Genomic DNA, 24,872 nt, shown 5'->3' with positions numbered 1-24,872 from the left:
CGGACAAGCTTATGGATCGTACCTCCTGTGGTTTGACCTCAGGGAAGGGAATCTCAGCTTGCTCCACGTTGAGAGAGAGAGAGAGAGAGAGGTGGTGAGGGAGGCAGAGGAGAAGAGCGGCGGGTGGCGGCCAACACCAAGCTCGGGTTGCGATCAATCAATCAATCCACTACGGATTTGGCTTGGGCGGGGTGGACCTGGCTGGTGATGGCAATGGCGAGGGGGCGAGGGCCGGTGAAGCCTAGGAGGCGATGGTGGGCGCATTGGGAAGGAGCTCACCTTGCTCCGGGAGATGGCGATGACCGGTCAGGTGGCCCCAAGGAGGCTGATGACGAGGCCCCGCTCCCTCGCCAGAGATGGGGAGGGAGGGGGCCGAATCTGAGGGGCGGTGGGGCGCTCTGCTAGCTAGATTTTAGTTTGCATGGTGGGGCGGTTTGGAGAACGTTCGGTCTAATGAACGTGTGGGGCGTTACTTGTCATGCGGTGCAAAGCGGGACGCTTCAATTAATACGAGCCGTCTATACTTTGTTGCTTGTCGTGCGGTGCAAAGTAGGACACTTCAGTTAATAGGAGCCGTATGTACTATGTTATTTATATAGACAATTTGATTTGAGAATTGTCTGTATTATTAGTACAGACGGTTCTTAGATGAGAACCGTCTGTATTAAAGTGTCCTACCTCGTAGAAACTACTCTTATTATTATTTTTAGACGGTTCAGTTTGAAACCGTCTATGATACTATTTGTACATATGGCTCTAAATAGGTGTCTGTACAAAGGTGTCTCATTATATCATTTTTATAGTAGTGTGCTCTGAATCGCCAAACCATTCGGTTTACAATATGGGGTATATCAATAGTCCAACCTGTTTTTTGAGTAAAGTAGATGTACCCCATGAAATTTTGAAGAACACCCAGCTACCAATCTACCAAGCCCTGGCCTCTCTCTCCCCCCATGCATTCAGCACCCAAGAAACTCAGGAAGCTTAGAAACGAGCAGTGAGAGGAGGAAAGTGCAATGCTCATGGTTATTAAGGTGCAGACATTCCTTGCAGGATCAGCTTGCATCACAGACATGGTAGTCAAGGAATGTACTGTGCATTGTTAAACTTTGGGGACTTGTACGCTGTCAGCACCGCAAGGCTACCGCCTGGCCATACCTCGGTACATTTGGGCGTCTCAATTTATGGCTGAGGAGAGGAAGAAGAGTTTCTGGACAGAAGAAGAATGGGAGCGGTGATGTGGCATCCCAGTTGGCACCATGTGTTCCTAGATTTGCAACTTATTGTGGTTTTGATATTGTTGGTGAAAGAAAAAGTCTTTCACGAACAAGTGTGGTGAGAGTCAATTCTAGAGACAAGACTCAAGCTTAGAGAAGAAGTGAAAAGGAAAGAAAATCCATATGTTTTTTACCAAAAGATTGATCTCTCAGGCCTGATGGCCACGTATCTATATTTATAGTGTCATATCAAATGTAAGTATATAAGTATACACCTTACAGAGATAGTGACACATGTTATTACTATATCACAAAGATCTAGACCGGTTGAATCACACAACTTGAGTCTAGGTAAAATATTTTTAACCCTACCCAAAGATTTTATCTATTATGGCAAATACAGTGGTGTGAACTAGCTCAAAGAGTGGAGCTTGTCTGGTCTTAAACTGAAATGCCACACTATCCTGTGTGTCAGAGTGACCTCCACTTGCATTGAGATGTCAAGGTAACCACCACTTGTACCAGGATTAATTGCTGATCACTTCGTGCCAGGCCAGTTGCAGTTGGTGTTCTCCTTTTGTAGATATTCCCTCTGGATACCAACTACTTCTCCTATCTCAAGAGGCGGTAACCGGAGGGGTCCATGGCCTTTGAGAACTTTTAGCTTCTTTAGGGAGTCTAGAGCATGAGGACTCCGGATGAGCTCTTATAGTGTGTCTTTAGTGATGTCTATGGGTTGGGATGTCAGGTGACACCGACCGTGGTGAGGCTTTGGAGGCAGAGCCATCCGGAGCTCGGTGGCGGTTGCTGGAGGTGACACCGACTATGGCGAGGCTCCAGAGGTAGGGTCATCCGGAGCCTGGCGGCGGTTGCCGGAGGTGATGCCGACTGCGACGGGGCTCTAGAGGAAGGGCCATCAGGAGAACAACGGTGGTTTCCAGAGGTGATGCTAATGGTTAGGCCAAGGGAGGCACTTTATGACACCCTCGGCCCTTAACCGTAGCGAGGCTCCGGAGGTAGGGCCATCTGGAGCCTGACGACGGTTGCCAGAGGTGAGAAAAGGTGTGACTTAAGTTTTATTGTCTACTATTTGAACAAAGATATCACTTAAGTTTTACTGTCTACTATTAAATAGAGATATAGCTTAAGTTTTACTGTCTACTGTTATTACTAAATAGTTATCTATTGTAGAGGCCCTTAACCGCTATGCTAACTACTTTCAGAGTAGCTGCCCATTCTGTCGTTAAAATTTAACTAGCTAGCCAAACTATTGCTAGGTAGTCATGGACGTACCTTTGCCAAAATAAGGTCTCCCTAGCAAGGTTAGAGGCCCGGATGCCCTCATAGCAGCTTGGCGAGGAAAAAGTTGGTCTCTCCTGCCTATGTCGTCTACCGAAGGTATTGGCCTCGTGGACCTTCTTGATACCCAGGGCTCTCCTATCAGAGCCCTTATCCTTTGTCATGACCAACTCATCTAGTATCGAACCCAACGTGAGAGGCACTCCGAATGCCCCAACTACTCTGGTGGTTCAGGAAGGCCCCCCTGCACTGAGGGCATACTGGACTCTGTTTTGGCTAGGGTTGTTGGTGTGACTCATCCTCATCACTGAGGTATTGTATTGTCGGTGGTGGAGTAGGAGGAGATAGAGAAGGCCGATGGGGCTCAGTAAGGTTCAGAGACCTACCCGGCAGCCCGTTCCGGTCTTATGACCCCTAGACCGCCTATCGCCAGCTCTTTCCCCTGCTAAGTGTCCCGTCTGCCTCTCGAGGTACTCCTGTCGGAGGGTGAACTCCTGTCGCAGGGATCCCGAGAGACCCCTTTTTAGAGATTCGGCCGGGGGGATGATCCTGGAAAAGCTTGTTTGGGAAATAAGCGGGAACGGAAACAAATGCGATGGCTGGCGGGAGATGATTGCCCTAATGCGAGGAAAAGATGGGTGCACCGGGGTTTAGACAGGTTCGGGCCGCACGGAGGCGTAACACCCTACTCCTGTGTGAGCGCTATATTTATCCTTGAAGGAAATTCTTCAAGGATGTATCTGGTTCTAAGGGGAGAGCCGTTTACAAAGAGCTTGAGGCTCTCGTGTTCTAGCTTGGCTTGAGCTGGTTCGAGCGTCTGCGTCCTCTTCTTCACACACTTTCGGTTTCTTCGGTCTTGTTCGTCGGGGGGTCCTCTTTTACGTGTTCTCCATCCTTTCCTTTTATAGGCGCGCCGACCTCAACATATCCTGAATGGGAAAGAGGGGATGCGAATGCCAAGGTGCCACGGAGAAAGGCGCAATCATTTCATCTTGGCGAAGTGACAGGGGCGGTGGAGAAATGCGGCGCGCATCCGACCACCCGCCACTGTGGAAGCCCTCGGGCGCCATAAAGGGGGCCCACCGGGCAGCCTCAGAGGTGCCCGGTGCGCCCACCCTGTCTTGTTCTTCTGCCAGGGCAGGGTGGCAGGCGGAGCGCTTCGATTCTGGCAATGTTATCCCGAGGCACCTGGATGAAACGGGACGGGACCCGTGCATTTAATGGACCCACGCCCCCCTGCCAGTGCATGGCAGGGTCTGATACTGGGGCGTGGGCAGCTGAGAATGTCAGGATGTCAGGATGTCAGACCGCGCGTGCCTATTAAATGCGGCATTGGGCCTTTGACTGGATGACACCCTGACGACGGGACCCTTCGGGTCGTTGAATGATCTTGCGCGAACCTTCGGGGAACCGAGTCCTCGGGGGCTGCCACGTGCAGCCCCGAGCACTCTCCCCCGAGTACTTGAGTGAGTCCTTCGGGGAACTGAGTCCTCGGGGGCTGCCACGTGCAGCCCCGAGCACTCTCTCCCGAGCACTTCGGTGGGACCTTCGGGGCACCGAGTCCTCGGGGGCTGCCACGTGCAGCCCCGAGCACTCTCTCCCGAGCACTTCGGTGGGACCTTCGGGGCACCGAGTCCTCGGGGGCTGCCACGTGCAGCCCCGAGCACTCTCTCCCGAGCACTTCGGTGGGACCTTCGGGGCACCGAGTCCTCGGGGGCTGCCACGTGCAGCCCCGAGCACTCTCTCCCGAGCACTTCCTTCTTGGTATTTGGGCTCTGCGGATCATCGGGGAACTAGGGTGCTCGGGAACCAGAGGCGGCGGCCCCGAGCACCTTCTCCCGGGACTTAGCTTCTTCTTACCTTGCAGGGTGGTGACATGTGGTGGATGGCCGGCCTGGCCTCGGGACTTAGGGACCCCTGGTTCTGAATACACCGACAACTCCGTCCGGAAGGCTATAAGGCTTCGGTAATTCTTGTTATTATAGCCACACCCAGCTCCGTGCAGGATGCACCAGTACCCTTCCTGTGGTACTAGAGTCTGTGTCAGGTGTTGAAAGTGTTGGCGGGATCTGCGCATACCACAGCCTATGGTCTCTCCGGAGCCCACTTCCATCAAGAGAGGTAGAGGAGACTGCCCGACAGCTAGATTCTCAGAAGACACCAACTCGACAAAGGTGTCATGGGCGCCGTCACAAGAGACACCACGAGGGTGGGCCCAAGCATGAGTGCCCTTGGGCTCGAGCGCCCAGAACCACTGAAGCGCGGCTTGCATGGTTGCGGCCTCAGCCGTAACCCCTTGGGATGCTGCGTGGTCCTCACTACGCTATTATTGGAAGGCCTCCACACCGGCCGTAGCCTTCATGCCAGCCCGGGCCAGGGCCACCATCAGGTTTGCGGTAGCCAGAGGGTCGTCGTTCCGTCCGATGGCGGAACTCGTGGGTGTACATAGCTTGCATGGTTGTAATGGCCATGTAGACCCTCACACAGGCGTGGCCGGTGAGTTTCTATGAGGAACCATCCAAATAGTATTCTAATTAATCATCAAGAGGATCATTATCAGTAATCACAACCTCAATGATTAATTAGAATACCATCCCGATAGTCTCAGCACGTGTTTTGTGTCCAAGATCAGAACACATGCATTTTCAACATATAACATCAAAATAAAGCTTAAGAAAGAGTGATTAATTAATATTAGATTATAAGTTCTTAAGCATTCAACCATTTACAATAATTTACATAAAAGATTAGATCAACTACGTAGCGGAATCAAAACTATAGACAACTAAAGAAGAGTGGAGCCACATATCCTTAGGCTCCACTGCAAAAGCTTCGCCACTCGAGAGTAGTTGCCTACTCAGGCCTGCTACCAACATCGGCGGGCGTGAAGTAGACAAAAACGAGCTCCTCCTCACTAGAAGTACTTGAAAGAGCAGCGTGAGTACGAAGGTGCTCTCAAGACTTAATCCATATAGGGCACATATAGATAACCCGACTCCAAGGATTATACATTGAGCTATTAGCAAGGAGAAGGTCACAAGGTTATGCAAATTTATATACATAAGCAACCTAGAGACATATGTGTGAGCACATATACTTAACCAAACAAACATTTTCAAACCTATAAACAACATGAACGTAAATGTAAATGGAACCATCTCATGTAATCAACGACCATCAACAACCATGCCCAACAAAACCATACCAACCATCATACATTCATGACTCTACAACCAATGCAAATAGACAGGAGCATGCTTATGACCGAGAGTGTGTCAATTTGAATTATTTTTACACTCTACAGGAGGGTACAACTTTACCCATACGACATGAGGACCATATGTCTTGAGTGACCACACAGACCCACCCAAAAGGTACACGTGTCAACCTTTCTCATACCCGGAACCACCCACTTACAATACCCCTATGGCATCGGGTTATCGCGAGAGTGTCTCGAACACCTTCGGCTCCCTATCACCTTGCTTCTCCTTTTCTTTTTCTCTTACGCGTCATAAGGTCGCAAGGCAAGTGTTGGCACAACGTATGATATTTGGCTTATCTTACTATTAATTCATCATGTGGTTAGTATGGAAAGTACTAGAGCCAACTGCACCGACGGACGGTGCTTAAACGATGCAAGTGGTCTATGGTGCCCGGGCTCCTCTTTTGAACTACCCTAAGGAACTCCTTCGGGGTAGAAGACACCCCTAGCACCGCCCACACCTCACCTCAACCTCACCACTCATCCAACCATCAATATCATAATCAATGTTTATGAACAATAAATAAGCCCTAAGCTCACGAACAATGGATGAACCATTGCTTGACTTCTACCGATGACCTATGCATTGCTAAGCATTTTGAATGACTCTTAAGTTAGACATCGACAATGTTATCAAGGCTACAAGGATATGGATAATAAACAACTCAAGGCAGAGGTAATGCATCAACATAGGTTCTACCCATAGATGCCCAACATTGACTCATTGTACATGCAAACTTAAATAAAGTATAACTTATCAATTTAGACTCCACAATTCAATCAAAGGTTGTATTATGCATATACTTGCCTTGCTGCTATGAGGTTTGCCTCATACTTCCCGCACAACACTCGCAAAACTCCAGGAGGTTGACGTCGTCTTCACTTGCTTGGATTGTCAATGCAAAGCTCTCTAAATGGAATAAGAATGCATTGGATAAATAATAAACGACGAAAAAGTGTGCACATGATGCATGCTTGAATAATACTAGAGAGTAATGATTCAAAAATATTTGCAAAAGATCGCTAAGTGATTTGGGTTTCGAAGTTTGAAACCCCGGACAAGCTAACCTAAGTGAACATAGCCTTGCATGGCTGGCGGTCACACCGATGTAGAAGTGGCGCTCAGACCACCGGCTTGCAGAGAGTTTCAGCCTTTGACAGCCAGACTGCAGGCATGCTGGCAGGCAGATCGCTGTATGGCGGTTAGACCGGTCCTAGTGGCGGTCTGACCCTTATATAGGGTTTTCAACTTGGATTCTCTAGCCCTAACTGGTAATTAGACCGGACCTATCGGTGATCTAACCGCCAAACCTTGCCGACAGTGCCCTTGTAGGGTTGCCAGCGAGGACCCTGACGAAACCTTCGACGATGAAAGGTACCAAAGTGCTTCGTAGGGCTAGTGAAGTGCTTCTAAAGTGATTTGGATAACATTCACCGAGTTAAGCTCAAAATACCTAATGGATCGGATCTAAGTGAAGCTAAGATTTTCACATCAAAGTTTGAAATGGCGACCGCCACGAGCTAGGAAACGATAGAAAAAGGGTATAAGGAGGTTCACCTTGGTGTGGGTGAACTTTGTGTTAGATCGGTTTTCCTCGGGGACGCTTCGATCCACCGATTTGGCTTTCGGAGGGTGACGAAGCTCGTGGTGGGAGAAAACGGTGTGGGTGGTGAATCCGGTAGGGAAAAGAGGGGGAAGACTTGGGAAAGTCCTCTGGGAAGCTTGTAGGAGTCCCCTGCTCTGATCTCCGTTATTCGAATGCGACAAACAGATCACTCCACTCTTTCTAAGGTTTGGTGGAGAGAGGGAGAGAGTGAGAGCAAATGAGAGAGTGAGTGAGAGAGAGAGAGAGAGAGAGAGAGAGAGAGAGAGAGAGAGAGAGAGAGAGAGAGAGAGAGAGAGAGAGAGAGAGAGGGAGATTGCCTTAAGTTGTGCTTCTGCTGAGTTCTAGCGATCGGACTGCTAGTTCTCCCGGTCAAACCGCGGTAAATCCATGTGGCAAGCCCACATGGCTACACACCTGGCAGTCAGACCGCAGATAAGTCCAGTCAGATAGCGAGGACAATTTTTGCTGAATTTTTCTAAGTATCCCCTTATCTTTACTCTCCACCTTTTTCTAAGTATTTGAGGATTCTTTAAAGTATTCTAAACCATCTCTAAAGTACTTGAAACACATTTTGACTCAACTCAATAAACAAATACATATAATTACATGCGATAATGATCATGCATGCTTAATTACGTAATTAGCATTTTGGGACTTAACAGTCGGCTGCTTATGCTGCGGCCTTGGTCTTATTTTTGTGTGATATCCTACCTCTCTTTGTACTTCTATGTTTGAGTCCCCACAGATAACACGCTGTTGGTGAAAGAAAAAGTCTTCCATGAACAAGTGCGACAAGAGCCTCTTCTAGAAAAGAGACTCACGCTTATAGAAGAAGTGGAGAGAAAGGAAAAAATCATGTGTTTTTTACCAAAAGATTGGTTCCCCCAGGTCTGATAGTCATGTGTCTGTATTTATAGTGACATATCGGGTGTAAATATACAAGTATGCCATTTATAGAGATAGTGACACATGTTATCACTATATCACAAAAATTTAGACTAGTTGAATCCCTAGGTCTAGGTTTAATACTTTTACCCTTATCCAAAGATATTATCTATCATGGTAAATACAATGGTGTGAACTGGCCCAAAGAGTGAGGCTTGGCAGGTCGTAAAACGACGCCACATTGTCCTAGGACTCAGAGTGACCTCCACTTGCATTGGGATGTCAGGTTAGCCACCACTTGCACCAGCATTAACTGTCGTCATTTCGTGTCAAACTAATTGCAGTTGGTGTTCTCCTTTTGTACATATTCCCTCCGGAGAATGACTACTTCTCCTATCTCGAGAGGCGGTAGCCGAAGGGATCCACGGTCTCTAGGAAAATTTAGCTTCTTCAAGGAGTCTGAGGCCTAAAGGCTCCTAATGAGCTCTTTATGATGTCTTTGATATCTGTGAACTAAGATGTTTCTCCATAGACATAATATGCACCATTTGAATAAGTAGTGTGACCTATTTTTACACACCCTATGGAGATGGGGAGAAGGGAGAGCACAAATTTTTTGAAAGACTACGGCAATGATGGTCTATAAAGTAGCAATAGGTCGATGACGACATGGACATGCACCGTGTTAGATAGAGAGATGTTGCCAAGTGACAGGCACCAGCTTGGCCACTGCGGTGGTCACCCCTGTGGGCCCACCTCACTTGTCCGCTCTTGGATCTTTGTGAGGAAAATTGACATTTCAATTAGAAGAAAGAAAGAATTTTACATGGTTACAGCTCTGAACAGTGGGCTTTGCAATACATCAGCCGTAGCTTATTACTACAAGACGGACAACACAACTCTCAAAGAACGCCGAAACAATATAAAATATTTGCTACCGCACCACCCACAACAAAAAAGGCTCTGCTCTTGCTCTTGCTGGTGCTTAGCTTCGATTTAACGGTTTGACGCCATCCACATGCACACTCCCATTATTGCATTCGAATTTTACCAACACAAAGCATCAGATTCGTGGCTAGCAAGTACATACGGCGAATAGCATCCTGTAAAGCCAAAACTTTCTCATAGGCGCAACGCAAACAAACACAAGAACAACTATAGCAGAAAGGACACAACAACAGTTGGAGAGTGTCCAACCCAATCCCGATGGAGGCCGCAGACGTGCCGGGCGTGGGCTTCGATTTCTACTGGCAGCCTCCGCCTCAGCTCATCCTCGAGCCCCTCGACCTCGCCGTCGTCGTCGGCAGGTGATCTACTCACCGTTCAAGCGATCCTGTCGTGCTGTAAATTCTTTTCGTTCTGTAATAATGTTCCATAGCTCCTCTTCTTCTCCGTCGTCGTCTTCGTAAGGATTATCGACCTGTTTGGTTTCTTGGTGCAGCAGCATGTATGTGCCGAACGAGGCGGAGTCGATGCTGCTCGGTCTGAGCTCCTACTGTGAGGAGTCGGGCTCCAACTCCTGCTCGACGGCGGCGGTGGCCACGTCGCCGCCGGTGGGCGCGAGCGCGGCGACCAGGAACATGGTCATGGAGAGGGACCGGCGCAGGAAGCTCAACCAGAAGCTCTACGCGCTCCGTAGCGTTGTTCCCAACATCACTAAGGTACGTCACAACAATACGGTTTGGTCCTCTCATCGGCTGGCGAAAAATCGCTCCAACAGTCTAGAACACATATGAATCTAAACGAAATGATTATTCGCGACGCGCAGATGGACAAGGCGTCCACCATCAGGGACGCCATCGCGTACATCGAGCACCTGCAAGAGCAGGAGCGCCGGACACTTGCCGACATATCCGCCCTCCAGTCCTCCGCCGTCAAGACGGAGGACGCCACGGACAACGCCGATAGCTTCCCGTGGAGGAAGAAGATGAGGAGGGCGCCCGACGACGGCGCCGCTAGCTCCAATTCCTCCTCGCCGCCAGTCCAGATCCTAGATGTAATTAACCCAAGACATCTCAACACCGAAAGATTGTTCCACACCAACTAAATTAAACCGTAGTTACAAGGAAGGCAGTAATTTCGCATGAGCATGACTCAATTCGATGCGCATGCAGGTGCAGGTGTCGGAGCCAGGGGAGAGGGTGGCGGTGGTGAGCGTGCGGTGCAGCAGGGGCCGGAACGCCGTCGCCAAAGTGTGCCGGGCGCTGGAGCCGCTCCGGCTCGGCGTCGTCTCGGCCAGCATCGCCGCCGTCGGCGACACCGTCGTCCACACCATGTTCGTACAGGTAACAACGTCCAACCACAGCAGCAATAATTTCCTGCTTGCCACGTCCGATTGATTGCCGGCGTCCCTTTCGCGCGTAATTGGCTTGTGTCCGTGTCCCCGGCGGATGAGGTCACGTACGGGGAAGCAGCAGATGGAAATGGTGTCGCGTAGTACTATAGCATGGGTGATGTCGTATCCGATTTTAAAAGAATAAATTAGTTGTATTTTACATGTATGTCACGATCAAATTTTATATATACAGTGAATTTATAAGTGATAACATAACAGTATCATTACATAACGATAAAACTCATTAAAAAAGATCCGTAGTTCTTAAAGAAAACACTAAGATAATTTACAGTGGTAGCGGGCCCTTCATCCATTCATAGATGTTGTCCGGAGGAGCGTCAGCATCGAACATGGTCTTCAAGTCAAGATCTTCTTTCGCCTAAAACTCGGCTCCATCGGCCAAGATGTCCTCAAAGTCTACACCTTCTGAGCAGCATTAAGAGGTTGAAAGAATGCAAGTGTGAGTACATAGGGTACTCAGCAAGTGTGGAAAAACATGACATGAAAGTTTAAAGCAAGAAAAGCTCAATTCAGGTTTACTACATCTATGCCATCCTATTTTAGGACTTAAAAGGACTTAGCAATCCTATTTACTAGGTGTGAAGATAACATCATTAAAGGAATAGCTCATCAGATTCTATCTGACTACCAGACTCACTAGATATCTCATATCTGGCTACCAACTCATTGGGGTACTACCACCCGACTACTCGAAACTAACCATCCAAGATCCCTACTAATTATGAAGAAGTCTAAGCCCGCTCTTGACCGTGAGCACGATTGATCGATTAGTTTTATACTCTGCAGAGGTTGCACACTTACCCACGAGTCGTGATTTCCATTTACTTCACACTTTCGGGGTTTAGAGCTAGGGTCTCACTACCAGGCTTTTACAAAACGCCTCCAAATCTATATACACCCATTAAGGTTTCACTGCTAACAGGGATTCCATCCACTACAAAGGCCCTATCTTATGCCACTCAACCGTCCATTGGTACGTACAGAATAAGGAGGATATCTAATTAGTTAGCCAGGCCGTACCCATATAAGACTCGTGGTTGCGCTGTTCAGCCGGGTTACATGCTCCACAAACCGGTCCTTAGGATGTAAAGCAGGTACTCGCACATCATCCAATGCGCACACAGCACCCATACCAACCAAACTAACATACCTAGATCCCTATGTTCCATGTTGTTACAAAAGATTACCCAAACCGATTTATGTTGCATAGACCATTAATCAAATTTATATTTATCCCACCCTACTTGATAATGCATCTAAGCATTTCTACCCTTGACACCCAACTATAATACAGGCGATAAGGATAATCATGGAAAGTACTAATAAGCCCTAAACATGGGATTCGTATTAACAAGTATGCAATTAGGAAGTAAAAGACACACTATTCGACAATAGGTTCAATATGATTAAAGACACTTGCCTTCAATAGCGGGCTATTCAAACTCTTTAAAAGTTAGGTCCTACAGATTCACAAACTACTCGTCTCCTATTGCAATCACACACATTGATAATAAATAAGTACAAACATCTAAGAAAAATACACTAAACATAAACAAAGCGCTATGAAAAGCCTACTAATGGATAGTACTCGCTGCTACGATCGTGTGAGCGTAATAATCGTCTAAAATGAAGCTTGTATGAAAAAGTTATGATGGTTTTAAACTATAGGGGCTTCTCTGAAAAATAACAAGGGCTAATTTGTAGAAATAGAAATTTCTCGGACTTATTTCTAAAATTTTAGGGACCTATTTTGTAATTATATAAAAGTTCAGGGGCAAAAGGTAAAATAACAGTACTAATAGGGGCATTTTTATGAAAAAAGAAAAGTTCAGGGACCTAAATGTAAGATTACCTAATTTTAGAGAATAAAAGGGTTTATTTTTATATTGAAATCCTATTTATTGCGTAAGCATGATGTCATCGCTGACTAGGCCTGTTGACCGGGCTCGGATGGGTGACGCGGCCGACACGTGAACGACGTGTGACACTGATGTGGATCACATAATCTGACTGGACTTATGTGTCACGCGACAGCTTCCTATGGCTCACGAAAGGGTATGACTGGATCTTATCGTGGTCATTCATCAACAATCGGATAGACCAGGGCAATTGGGGAGGGTTGGCGGCCGGCGGCGATAGATAAGCGGTGGCGCCACCTCAGTTCACGCCGGAGCATCGCCGGCGATGCATGGGATCGCGCTACAGGCTACCAAACTCGACAGGAAGCGGCGCAAACAAAAGAGATGGTGATGGGGATTCTCAACGAGGGCTTCACAGCGGTCAGAGATGCCTCGGTGGAGGTCGGCGATGGAGAGAAACAGACGGCGAGGTTGGAGGTCAACGGGAAGGCGGGTCCGGTGGCGGAGAGAGAAATACGTGGGTCGGGGAAGCTTGTTGGGGGTCCTGTGGTGCCGAAGAAAGGGTTAACGGGCCTCGGAGCGTGATGGAGGGGAATGACGACGATGATGCTTACCGGAGCTCGGTGGGGAGGTCATACAATGGCGAATTGACATCGAGGGGTGGCGGAGAATACTCCTCGTGCTTCTGGGAAGCCTACGACGGGTTCAGAGTCGACGAGGAGAGCTCGGACATGTCAGACGATTCATGGCGGAGCTTCAGGGCGGTAATGGCGACAGTGCACTTTGGGGTGGTTGGACGGAGGGAGAATGGTAGGGTGGTTGGGTGCTGTGGAGGTCATTTATAGCGTGGAGAGGGAGTGGCTGGTTGCGAAGACGTGTGCCGGGCGCGGGACGTGGGTGGTGAATTCGGCGGGGTGGTTGTAGCACGAGCGCGGGAGGAGAGGAGGGAGAGGGATGACGGGTGGGTCTGGCTTGCCCAGAGAGAGAGGGAGATGGGATGGGCCACGGGGGGGGGGGAACGGGTCGGGGCGTCACAGGTGCAATGGGGGTCATGATCTATCCGTCCAACGGTGTACTCGCTAATTGAAAGACTACTATGTGTATCATATGACGTTCCACATATGCTTCGTACCGGTCGATCGGCAGTTGAACTGGATAGCAGCTAAAGACTTGAAGATCAGATGGTCCTCGTCTTCGGTACATTTTGCTATCCCGTTTGCAGCCATTTTGGCTAGGTGACTCATTGACTAGGTCATGGAATGTGGCGAACTAGGGTCACAAGTAGGAGCTCTTCTTTCTCATCCTCTTCTTCTTTTTCCTTAGTGCTTTAAAATTGAAAGGGGTTTCCAGGTGCGCCTAAGCTAGGGGCTCCCCTCTGTCCCCACGATGGATTCGCCCCAGGTCGTGAAAATCTAAATGTCTAGGTTGTCGATATGCTTCTGTTTATAGACTAGAGTCGAACCTATTCATACTATGAGATCTAGCTACAAGTAATATGGGATGAACTCGGCTCTTCAGCTTTTTTACTGTCTATATTGAAGTTTCGGTGTTGGTCGTGATGCTGGGTTAAATTCTTTGTTTGCTCCGAATCGGAAAACGGGAAAATGATTTGCATCCAAAGTTAAACGCTTTCGCTTAGCTTGGTTCTGAACCTAGCTTATTAGACAACATGGGGCACCATCACTTCCTCCCATTTAAGAGTGATATGGATACTTTTGGAATATTTGGGCCTTAAACTGGTGGTGCATCACTTTCCGAAAATAAAATGGTGGCCAGGTCGAGATTCAACTTCCGTCCAGGACGATGTTTACTTGACTGGTTCTTAGTCCAGGTTTCCTGGTTAGAGATGAAAAATATTGCAATTGCAGTCTAAATCTTTCTCCCCTTCTAATTTCTAATTTTCGAAAAAATTGTAGTCTAAATCTGTGCACGTTATATTCAACCTACAATACCTATGCTAATATTACTTGCCACATATTAAGTTTTTTTTTTCTCTCAGATAACAAGAGTTTTGTCATCTGCAGTCAGAAATGGGTGGTGCTCAGCTGAAGCAGACGATACAGGCTGCTCTCTCCCAGCTCGATGTCACCACAAGCTCACTCAAGTCCTCTAGTTATTGGGAAGACTGATGCCATGAAAGCTGGGCATCTTAACCACCTGCCTGCCGTCATTTTCGCTGCTTTATTGATGAGAAAGTACCATGTACCATTCCGCGCGATGTGATTATATGGCTTTTTTCAATATCACGACATGTGTCGTACTTATGTAGTAGAGCATAAGAGGAACGTATTTGAGCTAATGCATGTAAACATGTATCCAGATTTTGGCAATGTTGACGTTGGGTGTCTCTGGTACCAAAGAATTTCTGCATGATCGATGTATTTATTTGTTTAGGTAGGTATGTTTGTGCAGCCGGATCCGACGACGAACCCTTGTCCAGCTTGTACTCCTGCGGTGAGGACATCAGCTCGCTGGAGGGGGCCAACGGGCACCTGCTCCACGGCGGTGGCGACGTGGCCTCCGCCGACGGCCATATATAGCGGCCGGGGAGCAAGAAGATGGTAGTGGAGAGGGTCAGGAGGCTCAACGAGCAAATTCGTTTGGGCACCGGAAACCGAGACCCGTTGTTTTTTGGAAATTCCCCAAAACTGCTGAAAATTCGAAAAAATTTCGGCCAAATTTATAAATCGAAAGAAAAATATGAATTTAGTAACCGTTCGAATTGGACCGAAAACCGACCGTATTTTCTACATACTGATCACATTTTCTGCTTTAAACATGTTTCAAACGACTTTGTCGAAATCCAGTTGAATTTACCGATTTACCGAACGTATTTTCCGAATTACAGTGAAGTTAAAAAAAATAGCTCAACCTTGTAAAATCAATAACTAATTCATCTGAGCTTAAAATCAAGTGAAATAAATTTTTTTCCCTTGTAACATGATCTACATGATAAAAGTATTTATACTCATAAAAATTTGAATATTTTTTATGAGAAAATGTATTTTCAAAACCTAGTTAAATGCATAGTTAACTCTTTGCTAATCTAAAAATTATGAAACCAATTTTATTAGTGTTCTTACATGATCTTATATGTTTTAAAAATATATGAACTCATGAAATAGTTATTGTAATATGCATGATTGTGTAAATGTGTTGCAACTAGATTAATTCATACTAACTCATCACACCTCTAAAATTAGTGAAACCACTTTTATTAGTTTACTTATACTATGCTTTATGTAGAAAAAATAATGGTAGATATGAAAAAATTAATTACATTATTATTTCTTACTTTGTTCATTTTATGCTTGTGAACTTTGTTAAAATCATAAAGAAATTAATAAAACTCTAAATAAAGTGCAACAAATTTTAAACATCCTCTTAAGATACGTCCTACATAAGCAAAATCTATGTTTGCTTGTTAAGTTTTTTCTTAACGTGATGGGCCAAATTATCCGATTCATACGGCCTATTTTAGTATTTTTTTTCTTATTTCTTTTGAACTTCGTCTCCATAAAATATGATGCAAACGATATTATTTTTGAAATTTTTTTATATAAGGTCTTAGAATTATCTTTAATATTTTTAATTTTTTAAAACTTTTTTCGAATTTCTTAAATTTAAATTTTAACACCTGTCGAATTATAAGTTTAATACGGATCAAATTAGCCGATATTCACGAATACCAAACGGTTACCAAAAATTTATTAACCCTGGAAGCACTACGCCCTCTCCAGCTTGGTCCAAAAATCACCATAGATTCTGGTGGCCGAGACACAGGGCCCTCGAGATCTGTTTTATATGTCCCTGCTTCGATTACGGCCGGCGGAATGGGCTCAGATTGTGTCGTGGTTGTGCTGTGGAGTAGGATAAGCCAACAAAAGGGACGGAGCACGTTATCTCACACTGTGCGAACAGTAAAATGAGTTTGTGGACAAATAGTTCTCTGCATTACAGTACTGTGGTAAAATGATGCTGGCTCTTACCGTTTATGGGAAATATTGTTGATTTTCACTATTCACGTGGACCGTATTGATTGATCTCCGCCCTTGCTTACTGATCGGGCGGCTCACAGTAGCCCTAATGCCAGTCAATGCATAGGATCCGGATACTGGAGGCATGGGGGCGCACAGCCTGGAAGACTCTTCCGGACTGTTTATTATAGGCGCATTCATGTGATCTTTCAACATGTGGTACCCTCCTGTATGCGTTGAACTCCTTTTTGGTTTTGCACTGTTTGGAGATCTGGACAGTTCTTCAATTATTTTGCTGGACTTTTTGCGGACATGCCAGATAGGCTGACGCAAATGCTTATCTAGTTATCTTGTTTAAGTAGTGATGCAAAAGCTTATTTTTGACGGAAGGAGTATACATAGTTGAATAATTATATAGGACTGGTTACCTATTGGATTTAAGTTGAACGGTATAAAATAAAGGTATAGTAGAACTTATGTAATCCGTTTTCTTCCTAAATATAAGAGGAGGATTACTGTTGTAACTATAATAACAAAGCGGTAGACTTGTAGTGGGTGTGAGAAACGGTGACGTCCTAAGGGGCGACTTAGAACACTTAGAAATTTAAAATAAATTAGTTCTAAAAATTTTACAAAATAAATTTATATCAATTTATATTTAAATATGTTCTAGATTTATCCAGTGTGTCTACTCTACCGCTCAAGAGGATTACAATATAATTTAACAAGGTAAATTGTAAATATATAAATATAAAAATATAAATAGGGTAGAGAGACAAACTCGGCACAAGGGATTTTTATTCCGTGGTATTGATGGCATTAATACCACCTCTAATTCACATTGGAGCTCCACAAAAGATATGCTTTCGGTCGTCAAGTCTCTTCCGGTCACAGCTCTTGAGCTATCAAGTCATCAAGATAAGATCTCAAGCATGATGAGTCACCAAGCCACCAAGATAAGATTTCACCACTAACATATCTTTCGGTTACTTGCCACCGTGATCACTTCGGAGCTTCGTGTCACCGTACACGTGTCTTGCCACCGCTCTAAACCAAATCAACGAGTCAACAAGCTTGAGTCACCAAGGCTCAAGATGCCGGCGAGTCACCAAGACTCCAAAGTGCCGGCATACCACTCGATACAAGTTAGGATCACTTCTTGATCCATTAATTCTTCAAGCTGCAGTATCTAGTTACAACTCACTCTAGGCTTACAAGCACTAAACACTCTCTAATATTATGCTTAATTATTTTGGATCATCACTTTAACCACTTTGGTGACTTGGATGTCTTCTCAAGTGTATATAAGCTTCCTCTAGACTCCAGCAGCATGTCACACCTTCAAATGACTGAGTGGAAGGGTATTTATAGCCTCAAACCCGCAACCTAGTCGTTTTTCCCAACGGCTCAGAAAAACAGTTAACACCGAATGATCCAGTGAGAACATTAGTACTAACACCGGATCATCCGGTAAGTACAACCTCAGAAACTAGCCATTGAACTTCCACTCAAAGTATCTGTGAACACCGGACACTTCGGTGTGCTTACAAATCTATCACCGGACCTTCCGGTGAGTTAGCTTGAGCCATCTGAGCCTTTGCAGCATCTCTGTGTGAAATACTCTGGTGCAACTATCTCTATGATCATCGGACTATCCGCTGAGTTTATCTTCATTCTTCAGCACTTGCAGTTGCCTCTGCAAGAAATACTCCGGTGCTATACTTTAGTGTGCATAAACCAAGTATCGGACCTTCCGGTGGGTTGATCTTCAGTCTTCTACACTCACATTCTTCTCCACAAGAAATACTCTAGTGTTACCCTGTGCAGATCACCGGACTATTCAATGAGGTCCTCATCATTCTCCTCCTTTGTCAAAAATACTCCGGTGAGTTTAACACAGAGCACCGGAGTATCCGTTGAGGCTATCAGCCTTTGTGCATGATGCCCCGGTGAGTGCAAACTCTTCTGCACCGGATCTTTTGGTGAGATCAATTCTCCTATGACTTCTCAAATTCAATCAAACTTTGTCTCTGCTATGGTATCTTCTTGATGTATTACATCCACAAGACCTACTAATATATATTCTTGACAAACATGTTAGTTCCAATGACTATATTGTCATTAATTACTAAAATCACAATCATAGCCTAATAGAACTATTTTCGCTACGATCTTCCCCTTTTTGGTGATTGATGATAACACAACCAAAGAAAGTAGCAAATAATAAATAATACCAATTGTAAAGAGCACAAAACCTTATCATATTGATTGGATGCGTATTCTTACTATTTAGTCCCCCTTTGTTGTGGCTCACTCTTTCTCTATTGCCGCTATCTATCTTGATCGATCCACGCAAGAGCTTCTCTCTCTTTGTCAACCTAGGTGCCTCATGTTTCTTCTTGTATCTTCATCTTCTCTCCCTTTGTCAACTTCGACATTCCTAGTCATCTTGTATCTTGCTTCTTACTTTAGTCATCAAACTTCTCCACCTTTTGTCAACAATCTCAAAAAAGGCTTACAAACATATGTTGAACTCGAGGAAGAGTGTTAGAGCACATAGGAGAGGGCTTCATAAGTCATGATCTAATGAAATGATACCAATTGAAAGGATATACCAAATTGTAAGGATAGCATGCATTGGTATCAATTGAAAAAGATAAACAAAGATCATAATTCATGAAACTCACATGATATAATCTAAACCCCTCTTTATGGGTGCACACATATAATGAGACCTATTTGTGAATACCACTTATAGAAATGTAGCAATATATTCACTTCTAGACAATAAGTAGAGGTAGAAAGTTTAAATCATATCATACATGAAGGTAACTTAAATGTAGAAATAAATTGACAATGCTACCAATTGAAGCATTTAAGCATTGCATACCTTTCAGGACATGTTGATTTCTCTATGAGACTACAAAATATACATCTAACAATACATGCTAGTCTCAAAATCATAATTCATAGGATATACTTTCTCTAAATGTGTATAGACAAGTGTTGAATACTAGCGAGACATATGCACTTGTTATTAATAACAATGGGAACAGTAACCTATAGATTAGTTCATGACATATAAAAAATATCAATTATGAACTAGTGCCATGTAAGGGATCTACAACTAATAAATCATGTAGATTGCTCATGGGATAGAGATAAATACAAGCAACCTACCATATGAAAATTAGGTATTACAATAAATTAAAATATGCACATACAATACTAGACAAGGCAAATGTGCTAGATGAAAAAGGAAATGCATAAACAAAAGTCTAGCTATTATTTACCTTTTACCTTTGGATAGAGATTTAAGTATATGATGATCGTGATCTTCATCAAAATATCCAATATTATACACTTGACTTCTTTGTTTAAACCTTTACTTCATTTTGTGAGCCAAGTATCCAAATCCCTATAGTCACCTCGAACTTCAAGTCTTGTTTGGATCCAAACCGATTGGGACTGTCGATGACACAGGAACTAGGGGTCCTTGAGTCCCGAGGCCAGATCAGTAGGTTACCACTTGGCGCCCTCCCGCGGGGATTATCTCCGCGAGGTACGAGGAGACCAAGTCCCGGGAGAGGGTGCTCGGGGTCATAAATAGTGATCCCCGAGTACCCGAGTTCCCCGATGACCCGAGAAGACCAAGTTCCGGGAAGAGAGTGCTCGGGGCTGCGAACAGTGGCCCCCGAGCACTCAAGTCCCCCGACGACAAGGAAAGCTAAGTACCGGGAAGGGGGTGCTCGCAGCTGCGAACAGTGGCTCCCGAGCACTCGAGTCCCCCGAGGACCCAAGGGAAGTCAGTTCCGGGAGAGAGTGCTCGGGGCGGCGCGTAGTGGTCCTTGAGTACTCGGTTCCCCGAGGACCCAAACAGCCAGTTCCGGGAGAGAGTGCTCGGGGCCGTGAACAGTGGCCCCCGAGCACTCGGACCCCCGAGGACAGAGATAGGGCATATCTGGGAGAGAGTGCTCGGGGCGGCGAACAGTAGCCCCCGAGCACTCGGTTCCGCGAGGGCCTCAGAAGTCCCTCACTGGTGGCCCCCACAGAGGCCCAACGGTGAGGTGTCAACCAGTGAAAGGCCCGATGCTACATTTAAGAGGGCGCGTGGCCTGTCACCTCCAACTGCTCCCCCACGCTTGCTGTCAGTCCCTACCACGTTCTGGCAGGGGGGCGTAGGGACATTTAATGCAAGGGTCCCATCGCGGGACATCCGGCGCGCCTCGGGGTAACATCGTGAAGCCCAAGGCGCCCCGCCTGCCGCTCTGCTGTGTCAGGCGTACAAGACCGCGCGGGCGCACCGGGCTGCTCGGTGGCTGCCCGGTGGGCCCTCCCCGCGGAGCCTGTTGAAAAATGGCATGATGACTTACAAGACCGGACAGGGCGCATTTTCAACTCTCTCCGTCACCTCGCGCAGCAGCCCATGATGGTTGCTTTCCATTTATGGCGCCTTGGAACTCGTGCCATCCCTTTCTGCGCACGCTACCGCCCCGACGGGTATTTAAGCCGGGCGGGCACCCCAGAGAAGAGGGGTTCAGTACAGCCAGACTCAGTTGAGTCAAGTTGAAGACAGCAGCAAAGACAAGCACATAAGCTGAGATCACCGAAGAACAAGGAGCCCGAAACTCTAGACTAGACAAATATTCTTGTAACCCAGCAACACTCAGAGAGACATTCTCAGAGCATTTATAGCATACATACAGGAGTAGGGTGTTACGCTCAGTGCGGCCCGAACCTGTCTAAAAACCTCTTGAGCATTTACTACTTCCTGCACCCGATCCTTCCATTCCACCTGCATCGCATTTACGCCCATTTATTTCACCCGCAAAACAGATTTAGAATCCCCTGGCTGAATCTCAAAGGGGGTCCCTCCGGATCCCTGCTTGAGGAGTTCACCCTCCGACAGCTGGCGCGCCAGGTAAGGGGGTTACATCCCTGAATTTGTTTTGTTCTCCTGCAGAAAAGATGGCAAGTGGACATCGTCTTCGACGCACTGGCACCAGCTCCAGCGAAGAAATGGAGCCCCTTGGTCAGGAGGCCCCAGCCTCTGCTGCTCCTCAGCAGCAGCCGTAGTCCGCCCGCACGGCGCTCCCCTCTCACGGGGACAATGGCGCTGGGCCCAGCAGGGCCACCGTCGCTGTTGCAGGCGCACCGCCTAACCCTCAGCAAGTGGCAGAAAGTCTTGCCACGAGATCCACGTCCGGACAGCGCTAGGCGCCGTTACGGAGCAGGCTCGCCTTCGGCGATGCCAGTCCTGGGAGCGCGCTGCTTGCGGCGCAAGCGCTCCTCAGGCACCCGCCTGTCCAGGCGGCGGGGGAAACCCTAGAAGGCCGCTGGCTCCAGGAGGTGGCCGCTCTGGTGGGCACGACTCACCGTCAGGTGCTGGCCGAAAGCTCCCGGGCCACCTCCACCGCGGTGCAACCAACGCCGGTCCATCCTCAGGTGGCGGCCAAACCGGCCGGGGGGCCTCCAAGTGGAGTGCTGCCGCCCTGGCCATAACCGGAGCTTAGGACCAACGCTTACATCTCAATGAGCGGAGGGCCGTCGAAGATGCGCGCGTCACCCTTGAGCACCAACGGGAGTCCTGGCACGAGGCTGAGGCAGAGGACCAAGCCTCCTCTATGCCGGTCCATGACCGCCAGGGTTCCCTGGCTCGTCGAGGTTCACCGCCCAAGGGCGCCGTCTGTGCAGCAGGGTACGGCACAGGCTGTCGCGCCTTCACCAGCGAGCTCCGTCGGGTCAACTGGCCCACGAAGTTCAGGCCGGAACTGCCGGAGAAGTACGACGGGTCCATCGACCCCGTCGAGTTCCTCCAGATCTACACCACCACCGTCCAAGCGGCAGGCGGAAGTGAAAAGGTGATGGCCAATTATTTTCATGTAGCCTTGAGGGACTCTGCCCGTTCTTAGCTTATGAACTTACCCCAGGATCCATCGGCTCCTGGCATGACCTCTGCCACCAGTTTGTGGCTAACTTTCAAGGCACATTCATGCGCTCCGACCTGGAGTGCGACCTCCACGCCGTAAAACAGCAGGAGGGGGAGATGCTGCGGTGCTTCATATAGCACTTCAGCCAGGTCTGCAACACCATTCCGCGGATAACCCCCCACGCCATTATCGTCGCGTTCCGGCAGGGCGTCCACAATGAGCGGATGCTCAAAAAGCTGGGCACACACGAAGTCGAGACCACCGCGGAGCTCTTCGTGTTAGCCGACAAGTGCGCCAAGGCAGCAGAGGCTCAGGCGTGGCATGTTCCGCGCCCTGAGCAACCCGCCGCCGATCAACCTGGTCCTTCCCACTCTGACAGGCGGGAAAAGAAAAAGAGAAGAAGGCGCGAGGCTGTCCTTGTCGTGCCGGCTCAGGGCCCTGCCCGTAGGCCAGCCGAGGAGCCTGACCGCCGGCTGGCACACCGTGCGGTCACCGACAGAAGGCCCACGCCCGCAAGGGCTCCAGCTCCTGCGAGTGCTCCAGCTCCCGCGAGGGCTCTAGCTCCCGCGAGGGCCCCTGCTCCCGCAAGGGCCCCCGCTCCTGCGAGGCCCGAGCCGGGGAATTGGTGCCAGATCCACCAGATCAAGTGGCATGACCTCACGGAGTGCCGCATGGTCAAAGGCCTCATCGAGCGGCGCCAGAAGGACCGTGAAAAGCACCGAAGGGACGACGGCGACAGAGCCGCCCCAGAGAACCAAGAGCTCGGTTTCCAGGAGCCCGAGCAGACCGTCGCCTTCATTGACCGAGGCGTATACACGCCCTCCTCCCGCCGCTATGTCAAGACCATACAGTGCGAGGTGTGCTCGGTGACCCCGAGCACGGAGGCCGTAAGGCCCTTGAAGTGGTCGGACTCCCCGATCATGTTCAGCATGGTGGACCACCCAGCAAGTACTGCATGCGTAGGGCGGCTACCCCTGGTAGTGTCTCCCACCATCTGCAATGTAAAGGTCAGCAGAGTGCTAATCGACGGGGGTGCCGGCCTAAACCTCCTCTCCCGAGAGGCCTTCGAGAAGCTGCAGGTGCCTTCCAGGCGCCTAAAGCCGTCGCTCCCCTTCTATGGGGTGACACCCGGGCACACCCTGCCCCTCGGGCAGGTTGAGCTGCCCATGACATTCGAGAGCCGGGACAACTTCCGGACAGAGAACGTCATCTTTGATGTCGCGGAAGTCACCCTCCCCTACAACGCCATTCTCGGGCGCCCGGCACTCACTCGGTTCATGGTGGTCACACACTATGCATACCTCACAGTTAAGATGCTGGGCCCGGCAGGCCCCATCTCTGTGCCCGCCGAGACCGGCAGCGCCATCTCCTGCGCCTAGCAGCTATACTCGGCCTTGGTCTCTGCTCGGGCCGAGGTCGAAGGACACCCAGGGGCCCGGGACCATCTTCATCTAAACCCCGACTCTCCGCCAACGCCTTCGTTCCTACGAAGGAGGTCGTGGTGGCCGAAGACACTTCCCAGGTCGTCCGAATCGGCGGAGACCTGGGCGGCAAATAGGAAAGTGCGCTCGTCGCCTTTCTCTGGGCCAACGTCGACGTGTTTGCATGGCAACCGTCCGATATGCCCTGGATCCCTAGGGAGGTGATCGAGCACCACCTTGCTGTGCGCTCGGACGCACGGTCGATGAGACAGAAGGTCCGGCGGCAGGCGCCCGAGCGCCAGGAGTTCATCCGGGAGCAAGTAAGCAAGCTCCTTGACGCCAGCTTCATCCAAGAAGTCCTCCACCCAGAGTGGCTGGCAAACCCAGTCATCGTCCCGATGGCCAACGACAAGCTTCGTATGTGCGTTGACTACACCGACCTAAATAAGGCTTGCCCAAAAGATCCTTTTCCTTTACCCCGCATAGATCAAATTGTAGATGCTACCGCGGGGTGCGATCTTTTATATTTTTTAGATGCAAATTCTGGTTATCACCAAATCCATATGGCCATAGAGGACGAAGAAAAAACTTCTTTTACCACTCCGGTGGGGACTTATTGTTATGTGTCAATGCCATTTGGTTTGCGCAACGCTGGGTCATCTTTCCAGTGCACCGTGCGTATTACCCTTGATTCGCAGGTTGGCTGCAATGTCAACGCTTACATCGACGATCTCGTGGTCAAATCCCGAGACCGCGCCACCTTGCTGGAAGATCTGGCTGAGACTTTCAACAGTCTCCGCATTACCCGCTTGAAGCTCAACCCCGACAAGTGTGTCTTCGGGGTGCCCGTGGGCAAGCTCCTCGGTTTCTTGGTCTCTAGCCGAGGAATCGAGGCCAACCCAGAGAAGATCCAGGCCATCAAGCAGATGCGACCCCCGACTCGACTCAAGGAAGTCCAGCATCTCGCCGGCTGCATAGCGGCCCTAGGGCACTTCATCTCCAAGCTCGGGGAGCGAGGGCTCCCCCTCTTCAAACTCTTGAAGAAGATCGGTCACTTTG

The 24,872-nt window shown here is 48.3% G+C and overlaps 1 protein-coding gene across 3 annotated transcripts; it reads left to right on the top strand.

Moving 5' to 3' along the window:
• The first annotated feature begins 9,160 nt into the window (after window positions 1-9,160).
• LOC133889362 (transcription factor BHLH6-like) lies at window positions 9,161-14,855 on the top strand. 3 transcript variants are annotated; one of them, XM_062329892.1, is made up of 5 exons: window positions 9,161-9,577; window positions 9,715-9,931; window positions 10,039-10,266; window positions 10,385-10,555; window positions 14,485-14,855. In XM_062329892.1, the coding sequence occupies exons 1-5, from the start codon at window positions 9,477-9,479 to the stop codon at window positions 14,596-14,598; spliced, it is 831 nt and encodes a 276-aa protein (XP_062185876.1). In that variant the 5' UTR covers window positions 9,161-9,476; the 3' UTR covers window positions 14,599-14,855. The 3 variants fall into 3 exon arrangements, with proteins under 3 accessions (XP_062185876.1, XP_062185875.1, XP_062185877.1); XM_062329891.1 differs by having other exon boundaries at window positions 9,162-9,577; window positions 9,712-9,931; XM_062329893.1 differs by having other exon boundaries at window positions 9,163-9,577; window positions 9,712-9,931; window positions 14,510-14,855.
• Window positions 14,856-24,872: the final 10,017 nt, after the last annotated feature.

The sequence above is a fragment of the Phragmites australis genome, chromosome 13 (genome assembly GCF_958298935.1).
Source record: "Phragmites australis chromosome 13, lpPhrAust1.1, whole genome shotgun sequence".
NCBI classification, from domain to species: Eukaryota; Viridiplantae; Streptophyta; class Magnoliopsida; order Poales; family Poaceae; genus Phragmites; species Phragmites australis.
Note: the sequence above shows the minus strand (reverse complement) of the source record. Positions and strands in the feature narration are given on the sequence as shown.

What these genes read in the sequence shown, in the direction of transcription:
- LOC133889362 (XM_062329891.1), top strand. Translation starts at nt 9,477, where the DNA reads ATGGAGGCCGCAGACGTGCCGGGCGTGGGCTTCGATTTCTACTGGCAG. An exon ending in CTCGCCGTCGTCGTCGGCAG is followed by an intron (nt 9,578 to 9,711) that starts GTGATCTACTCA and finishes TTCTTGGTGCAG; the next exon opens with CAGCATGTATGTGCCGAACG. An exon ending in TCCACACCATGTTCGTACAG is followed by an intron (nt 10,556 to 14,484) that starts GTAACAACGTCC and finishes TTTTTCTCTCAG; the next exon opens with ATAACAAGAGTTTTGTCATC.